The sequence below is a fragment of the Notechis scutatus genome, chromosome 4 (genome assembly GCF_049901735.1).
Source record: "Notechis scutatus isolate UNSWTSFEM ecotype Mainland chromosome 4, rNotScu1.2, whole genome shotgun sequence".
NCBI classification, from domain to species: domain Eukaryota; kingdom Metazoa; phylum Chordata; class Lepidosauria; order Squamata; family Elapidae; genus Notechis; species Notechis scutatus.
In genome coordinates, this window is record NC_142012.1 from 45,908,146 (window position 1) to 45,923,510 (window position 15,365).

General features: G+C 35.9%; 1 protein-coding gene across 1 annotated transcript in view; it reads right to left on the reverse strand.

The window, feature by feature from the left end:
• The window catches only part of NEIL3 (nei like DNA glycosylase 3), a 28,468-nt gene that overhangs the window by 11,042 nt on the left and 2,061 nt on the right, over nucleotides 1-15,365 (reverse strand). The window contains exons 2-6 of the mRNA XM_087963294.1: nucleotides 7,889-8,007; nucleotides 6,636-6,770; nucleotides 2,804-3,017; nucleotides 1,469-1,543; nucleotides 624-790 (exon numbers count right to left, since the gene is read on the reverse strand). Coding sequence (XP_087819420.1) covers nucleotides 624-790; nucleotides 1,469-1,543; nucleotides 2,804-3,017; nucleotides 6,636-6,770; nucleotides 7,889-8,007 — 710 coding nt within the window. The remainder of the gene's footprint in view (nucleotides 1-623; nucleotides 791-1,468; nucleotides 1,544-2,803; nucleotides 3,018-6,635; nucleotides 6,771-7,888; nucleotides 8,008-15,365) is intronic.

Here is a 15,365-nt window from a genome sequence, read left to right on the forward strand (position 1 = left end):
TCGGGGGTCAAAAAAAAAAAAAAAAGGCCCGGCCTTATTTTGTGAGAAACATGGTAGTAACATAGTTAAGTGAATCTGGTTTCCCCATTTCAGAAGGTTGCAAAATCTGTGGTGGCCCTGTCTTAGACTGTTGCTTTTAAACGTCAGATCCTCGATTTGATCCTCGAAAAGAAGGCTGATCTGGCTTGTATAGCTGAGACCTGGCTGGGCCCAAAGGGAGGTGTTCCCCTTGTAGAAATGTGTCCAGTGGGTTATCGAGCATGGCACCAATCTAGACCTCAGGGCCGGGGAGGAGGTGTGGCTGTTGTTATCAGAGAACCTCTAGTAGCCTCCAGAGGCACTGTTCCACAAGTGCCCAGCTGTGGGACCCTTTTTCTCAGGTTGGGTTCAAGGGATCAGGTGGGATTGCTGCTGCTATACCAGCCTCCATGCTGCGTGGCAGCTTCCCTACCTGGGATCCTGGACCTCACCGCAGGGCTGGTGGTGGAATTCCCCAGACTTATAGTTGATGGAGATACACCTAGTAGGACCCAGAAGAAGGGTAATTGTGAAAAACGGTCATTTTTTTTCAGTGCCACTGTAACTTTGAACAGTCACTGAGTGAACTACTTGTAAAAACTTACCTCAAATCCCCAGGCTGAGGTTTGTCGTTCTGGCACTGTGAGCAGAAATAGGTCATTCTGTTGTTCTCTCCTAATCGACATACTGTGATCTTTCCACTGCATTGGCGGCAAGTGGGACGTTTATACACTCTATAGTGTTTATTTATTGCCATTTTCATTTTGTGACACTGGAACAGACAATTATTATTTATGTATCAAAAATAATATTTATCTTGTAATAACTGGAAAGAATTTACAAATAAATTGAAAAACGTTTATTTTTAGGTGTACTGGGCAAAATAAATAAATTATTTATTCTTTTCTTTTCCTCTTTCAGGGGGAAGAGGTTTACTAGTGATATTTCTCAGCTGCATTAAAATCCTCTAAACATTGTCCAGGAGATCATGGGTTAAGTAGCATTTCTCCAATCACTAAATTTAATAGAGTACAACATGTGCAGCCTGTGAACGTTTTTAAAAATTACATATCTCTGGTCTAATAAAAATTCAAACGTAAAACATCATATTTAAGACTAGGTTAGAATCCTTCATTTGGAAGTGCAAACTTCAGAAAAGTAATCTTTGATGGTTTGGAATATTACATTTGGAATATTACATCATAGGATGGTATCCAAAGACATATTTCCAAAAAGGCTACTTTCACTATTTTTTAATGTATAAATTCACACATTTTTAAACACTATGTCCTAAAAAAAATTAAACAGGGTTGTATTGAACAATATACCAGGTACAAAAAATCTTCTTATCAATTGGTGGAATAATACTGAAAATTTTAAGTAGCAGTTACTTTAAAGCTGCATTTTTTTTTCATTTTGCCCAACTCTTAGAATTTTTTTTTTTACCTACCTTATAAAAGAGAAGTGAGAAATCCCGAATCATTTTCACCAAATGGCATATTTGCTTATCTGTTAATTGACAAACCTGTTATTTGAAACATTGGTTTTAAAAAGTACAGTGAAGTCAGGGTTCTTTGCTTTATAACAGTTTATTTCATTAAAGAGATTTTGATGACCAGATGACACATGAACCTAACTTAACAATATAGGAAACACTGACAATAATAAGCCTACTTGGATTTTAATACAACAATCCTATACATGAAACTAATTTTTGAATCTCTATGTATAGAACTGCTGTATTAATATGATTAAGGCTTCATTTATAGAAGATTTTTTGCAGCTATACAATAGGTACCTAGACATCCACAATAGACTCATGATTATGAAAAATATAACTGACTTCCTTCTTCTGTTCTCCATCCAAATATTTTTCAAAGACTTGAAATACCTGATTGTAAATGTATTAACAGCGGCTAGGATTGTATTTGCTAAAAACTGGAAAAATGAGAAAATACCATCACAGGAGGAAATTATTAAGAAAATATTGGAATGTGCTGAAATGAGTAGATTGACATTTGAAATTAGAGAACAAGAGGATAAACAATTTTATAAAATTTGGGATCTTTTCTATCAACAGTTAGACAATAAAATACAGTAATGAAATATGTAGACCTTTAGAAAATAATAAATATATATAGATGTAGTTCTTTCTAATTATATCTGCAAAATGATTTTAGGATAGATTTGGGATGATAATATGAACTGTTATAAAATAAACTAAGTAAATTATGATTATCTTGTAAAACATGAATGAATAAAAGTATAGTCAAATGATTGATTAATAATGATACTAAGGTATTTAATTTTTGATTGAAAATATGAGATCATATGCAATGTAATTGTAATTGAAGACTACGAAATGGAAGCACAAAACGATTTGTAAACCAACCGGCACACTGTATGTACACATATGGAAGATAGCTTGATGTTTTTATGTTTTGTTTGTTTATGTTTGTTTTTAAAAACCAATAAAAATTTAAAAAAAACATATAACTGACTTCCTTTGTATGATAACTCACATTTCTTTGTATTTTAACATTTTGTTATGAAATTGGTAATCACTGGTCAACAACCATATGATTTTGATTCTGAATATAAATGACTTATTGGGATTATCCATGGAAAGAAAGGTTTCAATTAATTCCTTATGGAAACCTTTTATTTACAATGTAACAGAACAGTCATTGTGCACTTTACAATTTTCTTTTAGGAGCTCAAGACCTAAATCACCTTAACTAAAATGTAAAATACAACTGAAAGCAGCTAGAAATATTTTACATACTTTAACAATTGGATGCAGACCACTGTCATAAAGTGCTTCATTCTTTATGATATTTCCCACTCCGGGTAGGATTGCCTGATCAAGCAATACATTACATAACATACGGCCCTTTTGCTTCTTAATCTCACTTTCTGCTCTTCGAAAGTTAAATTTTGAACTGCAGACATCTAAATCTCCCAGCATTCTAATTTTTTCTTTACAGTCAGCTGTGTTTCTGTAGGATTAAAAATAAAAATGATTGTCAGATCATAACTTCCCAGAAGGCAAACTCTGCCTAAAATAAAATATCCTATGGGAATTAACATGGTCTCAGAGAACAGCCAAATTTTCACTGACTTTCTTAATGTTATCAGATAATACCTGCAGGCTGCATGGGTCTTTGGATGGATGCCATTCCAGAGGTCATGAAGGCAACACCAAAAGGAGACTTCCTGAGTGCTAATAAATGATTCTGTTTTAAAGGATCTGAGGCATACTTACTCTGCCCGACTTCACTGGCCAGGCATAAATAGTGGTTGCTCAATTGCACCACACGGGCATAACACTATATTTATTTTATTTTATTTTTTATTTATTTATTTTTATTTATTATTTATTTATTTTTATTTATTTATTATTTATTTATTTTGTCAAACAATTATTAGATAACAAGTATAAGTATAAACATGGTTATAAATACATGAAATGGATACGAATAAGAAAAAAAAGAATCAATAGGACAGGGACGGTAGGCACATTGGTGCGTTTATGCACGCCCCCTACAGACCTCTTAGGAAAGGGGTGAGGTCAATAGTAGACAGTCTAATGTTGCAGATTTTGGGGTTTGGGGAAGAAACCACAGAGTCAGGTAGAGTATTCCAGACATTGACCACTCTGTAGCTGAAGTCGTATTTCCTGCACATCAAGTTTGGTGCGGTTTACCTTTAGTTTGTATCTATTTAGTACTCTTGTATTGTTTTGGTTGATGCTGAAGTATTAATTGATAGGTAGGACATTTCAATATATAATTTTATATACTATACCTAGATCGAACCAAAGGCGGCATAGTTCTAGGTTGTCTAGGTCTAAAATTTCAAGTCTGGTGGCATAAGGTATTCTGCTACGAGTAGAGGAGTGGATGATCCTTCTCGTAAAATATTTCTGGACTTTCTCAATTGTATTAATATCAGATATGTAATGCGGGTTCCAGACTGATAAGCTGTATTCAAGTATTGGTCTAGCAAATGTTTTTATATGCTCTAGTTAGTAGAGTGATATTATCGGAGAAAAAGCTACACAGGATTAGGTTAACAACTCTCTCTCTCTCTCTCTCTCTCTCTCTCTATATATATATATATATATATATATATATATATATATATATATATATTTGTTTTCTTAAGTTTTCGCGGGTACTTACATGTATGGTGTTCGGCTTGGTTCGGGTATTTTCCCACGTCATTGTAGTTCTTTTAAAGTTGTAGCAACGTTTCAGCAGAATCTCATCTGCCATCATCAGGCTTCTGTATTGTGTCCGTCTGTGAGTCAGACTTTTACAGTGGTTTCAGATTTGAATTTGGGGCAGCCTATTGCTGTGCCAGAATGGTTTTTCTTCATCCTGATTGGTTGGGAGTCTTGGTCTGTGTTTATTGGTCTCGGAGTTTGCTGTGTTCTGCTTGATTGGTGTCTCTAATATCTTCTGTCTGTTTTTGGCTCTTTTTGTATCTTGATTGGCTGGCAGCATTGTGTTGCTTTAATGGAGGTCTTTAGTGCAGCTTGGCTTTGGGTAAATGGAGGCTATCATTAGTTAGGAAGCTGGGTTTCATCTGGGTGCCTGGTTGGAATGTGTTTGAGCTGGAGGTATCAGGGGGGATCTGTTTGTGCCCAGGTGTTGCTACAACTTTAAAAGAACTACAATGACGTGGGAAAATACCCGAACCAAGCCGAACACCATATATATATATATATATATTTGTTTTCTTAAGTTTGTACTTCATGTATGGTGTTCGGCTTGGTTGGGTATTTTCCACGTCATTGTAGTTCTTTAAAGAACTACAATGCGGAAAATACCAACCAGCAAACCATATATATATATATATATATATATATATATATATATATATATATATATATATATATATATATATATATATATATATATATACATACATACACACACACACACACACACACACACACACACACACACACCCATATATGTATGGTATTCAGCTTTGTTCGGGTATTTTCCCACGTCATTATAGTTGTGCTTTTAAAGTTGTAGCAACATTTCAGCAGAATCTCATCTGCCATCATCAGGCTTCTGTATAGTGTTCATCTATAATGACGTGGGAAAATACCTAAACAAAGCTGAATACCATACATATAAATACCCGTGAAAACTTAAGAAAACAAATACCCATATATATACATATACCCATCACTGCCTGCAGCACTGCATTCTGGACTAGCTGTAGCTTCCAAGCGGTCTTCATGGGCAATCTATGCAAAGCACATTGCAAAAGCCCATTGTGAGGTGACTAGGGAATAAGTGTCTGTCTAAAGAATCTTAACAGGTAGATTACATAAGTATATGTGGTGCTTCAAGCCACAACATCAAGCTGGAACTATGAATCCAAAATGACTCCATGGGGTTCATACCAGGCCCAAGTGGAGAAGTATAAACCAATTAAAGATTAAAGAAAGTCCCTGGAAATAGGGGCACAAATTGCTACAGCCATTCAGCATTGGCAGAACCCAAGCTGACAGATAACATCCCTCTGTGGTTTTATGAAAACATTAAAGAATTCAGAAGTAGGTATGGAAATTGTACAAATAATTAAAATTGTCAAAACCAACCTGAATTGAGGAGAAAACAGCTAGACTAGAGCTTGAACTAAAATAGGAGGGAGTGGAGGAGAATGATTATTTTTTTGGTTGTTTTAGCTTTTACCTTCTGGACCCAAAAATGAGTCAGAGGACAAGATTTAGCAAAGGCTTAGGTTTCTCAATCTCTCAATCACAGAAAATCTAAGTTCAAAGATAATTCAACAAACAATGGTTTGTCAGTAATAATACGATTGTTTGAATCTTGGATTCTCACATCTTTCCTATTTTTTCTCCTTTGTTGGAACCACAGAGAAATCAGTCTTAGCTCTTGTTTTCAATTAACCACAATGCCTAAAGCAGAAATCATGTCATATGTAAATATATAAGCTGTGTTAAATTAAAAATAATTAACCCCATAAAACATAACAGGATATAAGTGAATGGGACTTACTCCTAAGTATGCTTGCAAAAAACTCAGTAGGAATGATTTCTTAACAAACATGATCAAGAGCTAGCAGTTAATCAACATATAGGGGATTTAGAGAGAGACAGAAGTAAGGCATGCATCTATAAAGAATGTTTGCCACCTGCTCATTTTTATAATACTCAGGCTAAATATTAATAGCTTAAACAAAATCTCTGCTGGCTGATTTTTAGGTGCATTTTTAATCAAACATGTTTTAAAAATCAATTACTCTAACTTTTTTATGAATACAACACTAGAGCTTAATACATACAAACATTTATGAGTAAAAGGGGATTGTAACTGATGATAGAGATTGCCAAGTATGAATCAAGGGAGTGGCTTTTTTGTCATTAAATATACAATTTAAACATGCACTGGGATTTTAAAAACCTCCTTTTTCCATCTAGTCACTATCAATCTATATAAAGCAAATGAAGTGAACTACTAGAATTAAGCATATTTTCAGTAGATTTAAGCAAGCTCCCCATTGTTGACTTAGAATGGCAATATTTTCCTTCCTGCATGAAAGATATTCCAGTAAAACATATGTTGCTTTACCTAAGCTGTACAGTTGCATCGTAGAAACAAATCAAATCAGTAGTAAATTGTATTTCTAAGGCTGCTAGTGCTACACTTCTGTTTTGGCTTGCATCTGGATTTATACGCAAAGAACCATTCATGCCAAAGTGGATCCTAGAAGAGAAATGTATTTTAAAATATATTTTATTCAGAACTACTTCTAGCTTTATGACTACTCTAATACAATGATACTCATAAATTATCTTGCTTGTGATTAATAGCATGCTATAATTGTTTCCCTAATTTCATGTGGCCTTCATCCCAATGCCACTGCCACCACCACCACCTTTTTTTACATTCTTTCTTTCTCTCTCTCACCCTCCCTTTCTTCTTCCCTCCCTCTCTCTCTCAAAAAAAATGTCCCAGTAACTGCCTGGACTCCTGTACTTGGCAAGATGTCAGAAGTAGTTTGTTCTTGTGTTCTTCCTGTTAGTGAGAAATTGGTCAGGCCAAGCCTTGGCTTCATGCCTAAGGCAGAACTAGAACTCAGGGCCTCCTGGTTTCTAGCTGCAGGCGTTAATCATTCCACCAAACTGATCAAAGCCCTTTACAAATGATAAAGTCAGAGTCTAAAAAAGATCTGTCTTCCCAACTGTGTATTAGTAACTGAGGAAAACATAAAGAACTAAGGTAATGTTTGAAATAATTTTAAAAAGAGATCTGATTTTTTTAAAAAGTGGAGTGATAATAGGGAAAAGAATGTGCCCATTAGGTACCAAACACTAAAGAACCCTCAATATTGGCATGTAATTCAACAAACCATGCCTGCAAGAATGTGTCTGAAAAGTCACTTTGTGTGAGATGAGTGACCCTGTAAATTTGAGACATAAATAAAAAATGGAATATAAGTGTTTTTAATGTCAAGCTTATCTTAGCTCTAAAAATTGTTTGTTTGGTTTAAGCTAATTCATATAAATATCTAAGCGTGGGACAGCTAAACTAAACATTTATTTAGTTTAAACATACGCATATGGTTTTAGTGGTGTCTAAAATACTATGGGTTTGTTTGGCTCATGACCCACAAAATGGTGGAGGAAATATCTAATTGATTATTGTAGAACTACAACTTTATGCTAAGCCATGTTCATACTTATGAAGTTCATAGTCTTTAGTATAGCTGGTATGATCAAATGTTTACTTTGTATCTGGGCAAGAAGAAAATAATTTTCTAGGGATCAGTAAGTCACAATAATTCCTTTGAATTATGCAAGTTAAGAATATATCTTTCTCACCGTAAGGTTTTCTCTCCAAAGTACATGAAAAGTTCTTTCCCCAAAGTTTCCACGCCACAGTACACACATCCATTAACCACCTTTAAGAAACTTTGGCACCAACTCTTATTTCCGGTAATCTGAACAGTTTGAAAATATTAACAAAATAAAAGTTAGGAAATAAGTTTAAACTTTGGTTTCACATTTATGAGACATAATTCATTACAGGACATATTCATATGTCATATTCATTACATAATTCAATACACGACAACAATTGAACCCAAAATTTTTGTTGCTAAGCAAGGCAGTTGTTAAGTGAGTTGTGCCTTATTTCATGACCTTTTTTGTCACAATTGTTAAGTAAATAACTGTAGTTAAGTGAATCATATGGTCACTAAGTGAATCTGTCTTCCCCCATTGACTTTTCTTGTCAGAAGCTGACTGGAAGGTTAGAAATAATGATCCCATAAACTCAGGTCAGTGCAACTGTCATATACATGCCAGTTGCCAAGCACCCAAATTTTGACCACATGACCATGGGGATGCTGTAACAGTCGTGTGAAAAAATGGTCATAAGTTACTTTTTTCAGTGGTGGTGTAACTTTGAATGGTCACTGAATGGTTGCCTAAGTCAAGGACTCCTTATAGAAGCTACTGAAAGATCTACCCTGATGCCAACAGCAGAAAAAATGTCTAATTTTCTCATCACTGAGTTGAAGTATTATTTACTCACCACTGAGTCAGTATAAAACAACACTGACAAAATATTTGATGTTTTCTTTGTCAATTCCTTTTCCACCTTGGCCGCATCTATTCTAAGTCATTGCCAAAATGATTGGTTTGCTTCTCTGGTTTTGCTACCATTACTTTTCAATACATCACAGCTATCCAGTGCTTTACAGCACGATCTCACTGAAACTGCTTAAGCTTCGCTTGGCTGGCATGTATCCCTTCTTCCACATCCCATTTGGGTATCACCCAAGTTAAAATAATTAACATAATAATTAAGAACTACAAAACATATGGAAAGACTTCAGGGCAGAATAGGCCCAATGGAGATAAAAACAGACCTAATTGTGGCTGCATAATTATTTCTATCCAAGAAAGCAGGAATAACTGAAGCTGGGTAGCTTTTGAGGAACAGGATTTCATGCTTGGCAAGAGAGGCAGTGACTGAATATAGAGACTTGGCAAACAAGTGCAAATTTGTCTCCTCTTTTTTCTTCAAATGAAAGAGTTGTGGATCTGCTGACCTGCCATCTACCTAGTTGGAAGCCTAGAACCATGTTGATGTCAATATTATGTCTGCTATTAAAAAAATCTCAGTGATGGCTGCAAATGATAATGGCACATCATAGGAATTGCTGAGGTCAAAGCATGATTGTGTTGTAGGTAAGTGCAAATAATGAAACAGCCACAGTATTCATAATATCATTCAATATAGATCCTATAATATTGATTAGTCTGCCTTTTATGTTTATTAGCTGAGGCCTCCTATGCCAGTACCCTCCGGAATAATATTTTCATGTGATCTAAGAACAAGACCTTTTCCATTGTGATGCCCACTCTGTGGAAAATTTTAATGTGGGAACCCAAATTCAAATTATGCAGAACTTATTTATTTATTTAGTCAAACACTTACAATATAATAGAAATAAGAATAATCATAAGTAGAAATAAATGAAATAGAAACTAATAATTGGGGACAATAGGACAGGGACGGTAGGCACGATTGTGTGCTTATGCATGCCCCTTACAGACCTCTTAGGAATGGGGTGAGGTTGGAGACTTCCAGTTTGTTCCTTATCGGTGTCGGTGCGGAATCTGCGATCGTGCGCGGTTTTGCACGAGTTCACTTGCTGGAGCCATCCTGGTGGGGTGGTGAAGAAGGGGGAAATTGCCTGGAGGGTCGAGGGGAGCCGCAACTCCCCTCCCTGACAGGAAAATCCCTCCCAAAGGCAAGCTGCAGCGGTGGTCTTAAAATGGCCACCACGAAGACGAAGAACATTCCGGGAAGCTAAGTTGTGTACTGGAGAGAGAAGTAGCGAACAGAGTGTGAACCAGGCAAAGGACATCGCTTTTGAGGTACTCCGGTATCAAAATAAAGGACTATTTTGGAGGAAAGTGTGTAGAAGCGGTGACCAGAGAAATGAGAAAGAAAATGGGTTTTTAAATTTGGATTTAATTATTCTATTGGACTAATTTGGAGGAGAAATTTAAGGGAAAATACATTAACACAACAAAGGTTTACAAATTAAACTGGACAGATATTGAACTGTGGGCACTTAAAGGGCATAACTAAATGCTGGAATTGAGTGTGTTGAAAAGAATAGCTAATGATTGAAATTAGCGAATTTAATTAAAAATATTATATTCAACAAAGAAAGTTAAAAAGAAAAAGACTCAAGAGCACCACCTGATGGTACAGGAAAACTTTAGTATGTTTTAAAATAAGTGTCTGGTCTTTTTGAGACTTTTGGAACTTTTTGAGAATTTTGGAACTTGAAAGAAAACAAAAGGAACTTGATTATTGTCAGTAATTTGGGAAACAGTTGAAAGGCCAATTAGAGGATTTGGAATAAAGACTCAAGAGTATGAATTGTTGAAAATAAACTTAAAAGATATTGTCTGAATAATATATTGGACTCTGGGATTGAATATATCTACTAAAGAAGAGGATTTCAGCTATTCAGGAAGAGGAAAGAAAAATAAAAAAGGAGAAGATATAATGGAGGAGCTACTTGTTGATATAAGACTGGACTCATAAGATATAAGATTGGATATGCAAGTTACAAGGGACATGATAAAAATCAAACTTGAAATGTGTAGTTATGTACTACAGAAATTAGAAATGGTGACTCAGCATACACAAGAACATAATAAGCCAGAGGAGGGGAGTTCAATAAAGAAGAAGCCAACTCAGAAGAACAAAAAGAACAACAATTATTTAAACAGGGGGGAAGGAATTAGAATTAAAAAATTGTGGTCTGATGGGATGATAAAAGGGGGAATGGTTCGGAAAATGGTTAAAGAGGGAAGGAAAAAGCAGAAAAAGGAAGTGCAAAAGAAAAATCAAAAGAGCGAGAGAGAAAGGTTTAATAACTGGAATGAAAAAAGGAGGGGAATAAAAATGGGGGGAAAGGGAATTAAGAGAAAAGACCAGAAAATAAAGAGGAACAGGAAACAAACAAGGATGAAAAGAAGGTACATTGTTCAAAGAGTGAGAGATAATGGGTGGGAAAAAAAAGGGATAAGGAAGGGGATTCTGTAAGGCAATGTGTTGGGATGTATAAGAATATATTGAAAATAGCATTTTGATGATTTATAGAGAAAACATAATGCGGAATCTGAGAAAAAAAATATATTTGTGTTTTATACTAGATAGGGAGACTGATATTAAGGAAGAATGAAGGTGGTTAGCTCGAATTATTAACTAGAGGGGACAATTATATTTACAGATAAGAATTGATAAAATGACAAATGTGACAGAAAAAAATAATATGAGAAATGACAATAGAAAGGAGATGAGAATTTTAGATAACATCGAAAATGACAATAGAAAGGAGATGAGAATTTTAGATAACATTGAAAAATAAGATATGAGAATATACTAAGAAAAATGGAAGGAGATATATTAGGATTTGGAATTGAATAAATGAACATAGAATTGAGATGAGAATTTTAGATAATATTGTAAAATAGGATAAGAGAACATGAATTGGGATTGGATAAGCTTAATATTTAATAATGATGAATATGAAATTAAACAAATAAAATGAATAGGTAGTTATGGTCATGTTTATATTGAGATGTAAAACCTGGAACCATACTGCTTGCCAAATGAGATTTTTTTTAAAATTTTTAAAAAATAAAATGAAAACAGGGAGAAAATTTAATAATGGAATTACTAGGTATGTTTAACTGATATGGTGGTAGGCATTTGGAGAGAGTAAGGTTGAAAATAAATATTGAAGTATGAATTAATATGAATATATGCAATGTGTGATGTATGATATATTGATGCCACACTGTTAATGTATTGTTGTTATATGTAGATTGAAATAAAAAAATTGGGAAAAAAAGGAATGGGGTGAGGTCAATAGTGGTTAGTTTGAGGGTAAAGGAGTGGGGGTAGTGAGTTTCAGACATTGACCGCTCTGTTGCTGAAATTGTACTTCCTGCAATCAAGTTTGGAATGATTAACATTAAGTTTATATCTGTTGTGTGCTCTTGTGTTGTTGTGGTTAAAGCTGAAATATTCATTAACTGGTAAGACATTGTAATGTATAATTTTATGTACTATGCTTAAGTCCAATTTTAACCAGCATAGTTCAAGGTTGTCTAAGCCTAGAATCTCAAGTCTGGTGGTGTAGGCAGGGTATTATGTTGCAAACAAGGAGTGTAGAACTCTTCTTGTGAAATACTTCTGGACTCGCTCAATTGTATTAATGTCTGATATACAGTGAGGATTCCAGACAGCAGAGCTGTATTCAAGTATTGGTCTAGCATGTCCTACTTATAAACCCTGGTTATTATTTTATATTTGACTACTATGCAGAAGATATATATTTAATATTGTATCCTACAATAGAGATATATGGCTTGAAAGGTGATTCATTAATAATGTCAACTAAAAAGATACTCCTTTGGTCTTTTTAGCTGCCAGAAAAAGGGAGTGGGGGAAAACAGTGCATTCCTTAAGTGCCTAGATAATCACCCTGGCAGCCCAAAGTTGGGAGTGCAAGAATATTACTGGAGAGCATGACTGATAACTCTTGGGGATGGATGTGTTCCATTGGAGAATACACATCCAGGGAGTGGGGGGAAGACCAGGGTCAAGGGGGAAATGAATGGTGTATTTTAGTATCAGCTGCATCCAGCTAACACCAACATGGCCACTTCTAATAAATCAATTTTCTTTTCTCTGAGATGCGGCTAGAGACTTATGATTTTAATGGGGGTGGATTTGTTGGATTCCTGACAGCCAGCTGATACTAAAATACATCATTCATTAATAAATAACAAGTTTTGATAAAAATGCAAACATAAATGCTATACGCCAGGGGTCCTCAACCACCGGGCCGCGGACCAGTACCGGTCCGTGGAGCACTCTGTACCGGGCCACAAAGAAAAAAAAATTTAAAAAATGGCGGCTTTCTTTGCCTTCGGTGAATCCTGCTGGGATCGGGGATCAAGGACACAAATGAAAGAAGGGGAGGGAGGAAGCAACCGAAGCCTGTCCTGCTCTCTGGCTCAGCAGCTTCGGGTTCCTCCCGCCTCGTTCCTCTCTCAGTCTCTCTCTCGCTGCTCCACCAGCCCCCTTCAAAGAAGTCGGGGGGGTGGCTTTTCCTGTCGCCGCAGCTCCTCCGAAGCGCCCGTTTACCCCCACCCCGCCCGCCCGCACGCGGTTCAATCCACAGTGCTCCGTTCTGCCTGCCTGCCTGCCTTCTTCATTTCGGAGCAGCTTCGGCTGAGAATAATAACTATTCGCCTTTTTTATCAGCCGAAGCTGCTCCAAACGAAGGCAGGCAGGCAGGCAGGCAGGCAGAACGGAGCACTGGGTTGAACCGCGCGGGCGGGCGGGTGGGGGTAACGGGCGCTCGGAGGAGCTGCGGCGACAGGAAAAGCCACACACCTCCGGCTTCTTTGAAGCAGTTTCTTCCTGGGCTGGTGGAGCAGCGAGAGAGCGACTGAGAGAGGAACGAGGCAGACACCTGAGGGAGGGAGGGAGACACCTGAGGGATAGGGCTAAGGGAGGCAGGGCCGAGGCGCTCCCTGAACTTGGTGGTTTGCTGGCAGACGTTTTATTACCTGACTAGGTAACAACATCAGATGTTACCTAGTCAGGTAATGAAACGTCTGCAAGCAAACCACCAAACTCAGATTCCCCCGGTCCTTGAAAAAGTGTTTGTGCTTGAAACTGGTCCCTGGTACAAAAAGGTTGGGGACCACTGCTATACGCAGTTTAGAAGCTGGATATCAATGAATCAAGCAGTTCTGGAATAGTTAAAGAAACGGTATTAAAATACTATTCTCAAGTGTTGTAGTTCTATATCTAAGACAAGGAAAAAAAATATTTTTCCCAAGCAATTGAGACAGAAAACTCCAGGGGAAAAAAAAAAACAGAATTTGAGGATATTTTCAGATGCAATACAGATTCTACCTTATTATTTCATAATCTATTTTTATAGATGAATACCTATATAAATATGTAAACATAGCTTGATGGTGAACTATATTAATATTTATTTGCTAATTGCCTATGAAACTCATAAACAAAGGAGAAAGGAAAGGAAATGTATCCATTCACTCACAGCAATTACCACTATTGACAGAAAGATGACATCTAAAAACTCAAGTAACTAAATAATACAGCTTATTTAAGTTTTAGGTTAATCTTAATGGACTATAGGAAAACTTTGTTTTCTAATATTAAAATTGCAATTGTGAGGTAAGATTCCATATATACAAAATGCAGATATATTTTTCTATTCCTTCAGAAATTATTTAGAGGAAAAAACATTCGAAAGCGTATTTTAAAAGCTGAACCCAAATTTCATGATTTTTAGCAACTCATTAGCAATATTTTAGCAGTATTTGCCATTCTACTATAATATGCTGACATTCTTTATGAAGTATCTTCCCAGCTACATACACAATAGTAAATAATTAAAAGACTCAAGATTGCTGTTTTCGCAGTTGCTAATTTCCTTTTGAATTTTTAAATGCCTTTGTGAAATAAACATGTTGTAAACTGAAGGTCATGGTGTAAGTTGATTATTTCAGACACGATTAGACATTGGCATTGAGTTCATGAAAGCAGAAAGTGAATAGGGATAATGTTAAGCTCTCTTGAATATAATTTTTCAGTTCCAGAATCAGCTGTGAATAGCTAGATGTAAATCAATGGAATATCATAGGAATAGTTTCTTAGTATTTTCTCTTAAGTGATATGATAGATCATTGCTTTCTTTCTTTTTTTAAAATTGCATCCACTTCCGCAGCTTCTTTGATCTCTATAACAGCTTCCTATCCCAGCGTGTGGTGATCAGGTGGGAACACATCTCACAATTGACTTAACCATGAATATTCAGGCACTCAATAAAGCAGACTAGAAAAATATGACAGGGCTTTCTTGCTGTGAATGTTACGTATGAGTGAAGCTCACTTTTAAACAAACAGTAAATTGATGATATAAAAATGTTCCTGAATTATATATTCCTACAGAATGAAAAATGTAGAATTTCATGCTTTCTTCTTACTACAGTAAGGAAAAACAACCCAATCCACAAAAAATGCAAGTTCACAATCCACCTTTTGTTGAACCATACTCTTAACCATGTCCAGAATACTGTAGGTACTCATACTGAATATTAAGGAAGAATTTTAAGTGGACCTGGAAGAATTTTACTGGACGAACTGCTATATGTGCAGTCTGATCTCTGGTTAAATCCAATCATCTAGCTAAATACATAGTATTCTAGAAGTTTGATAT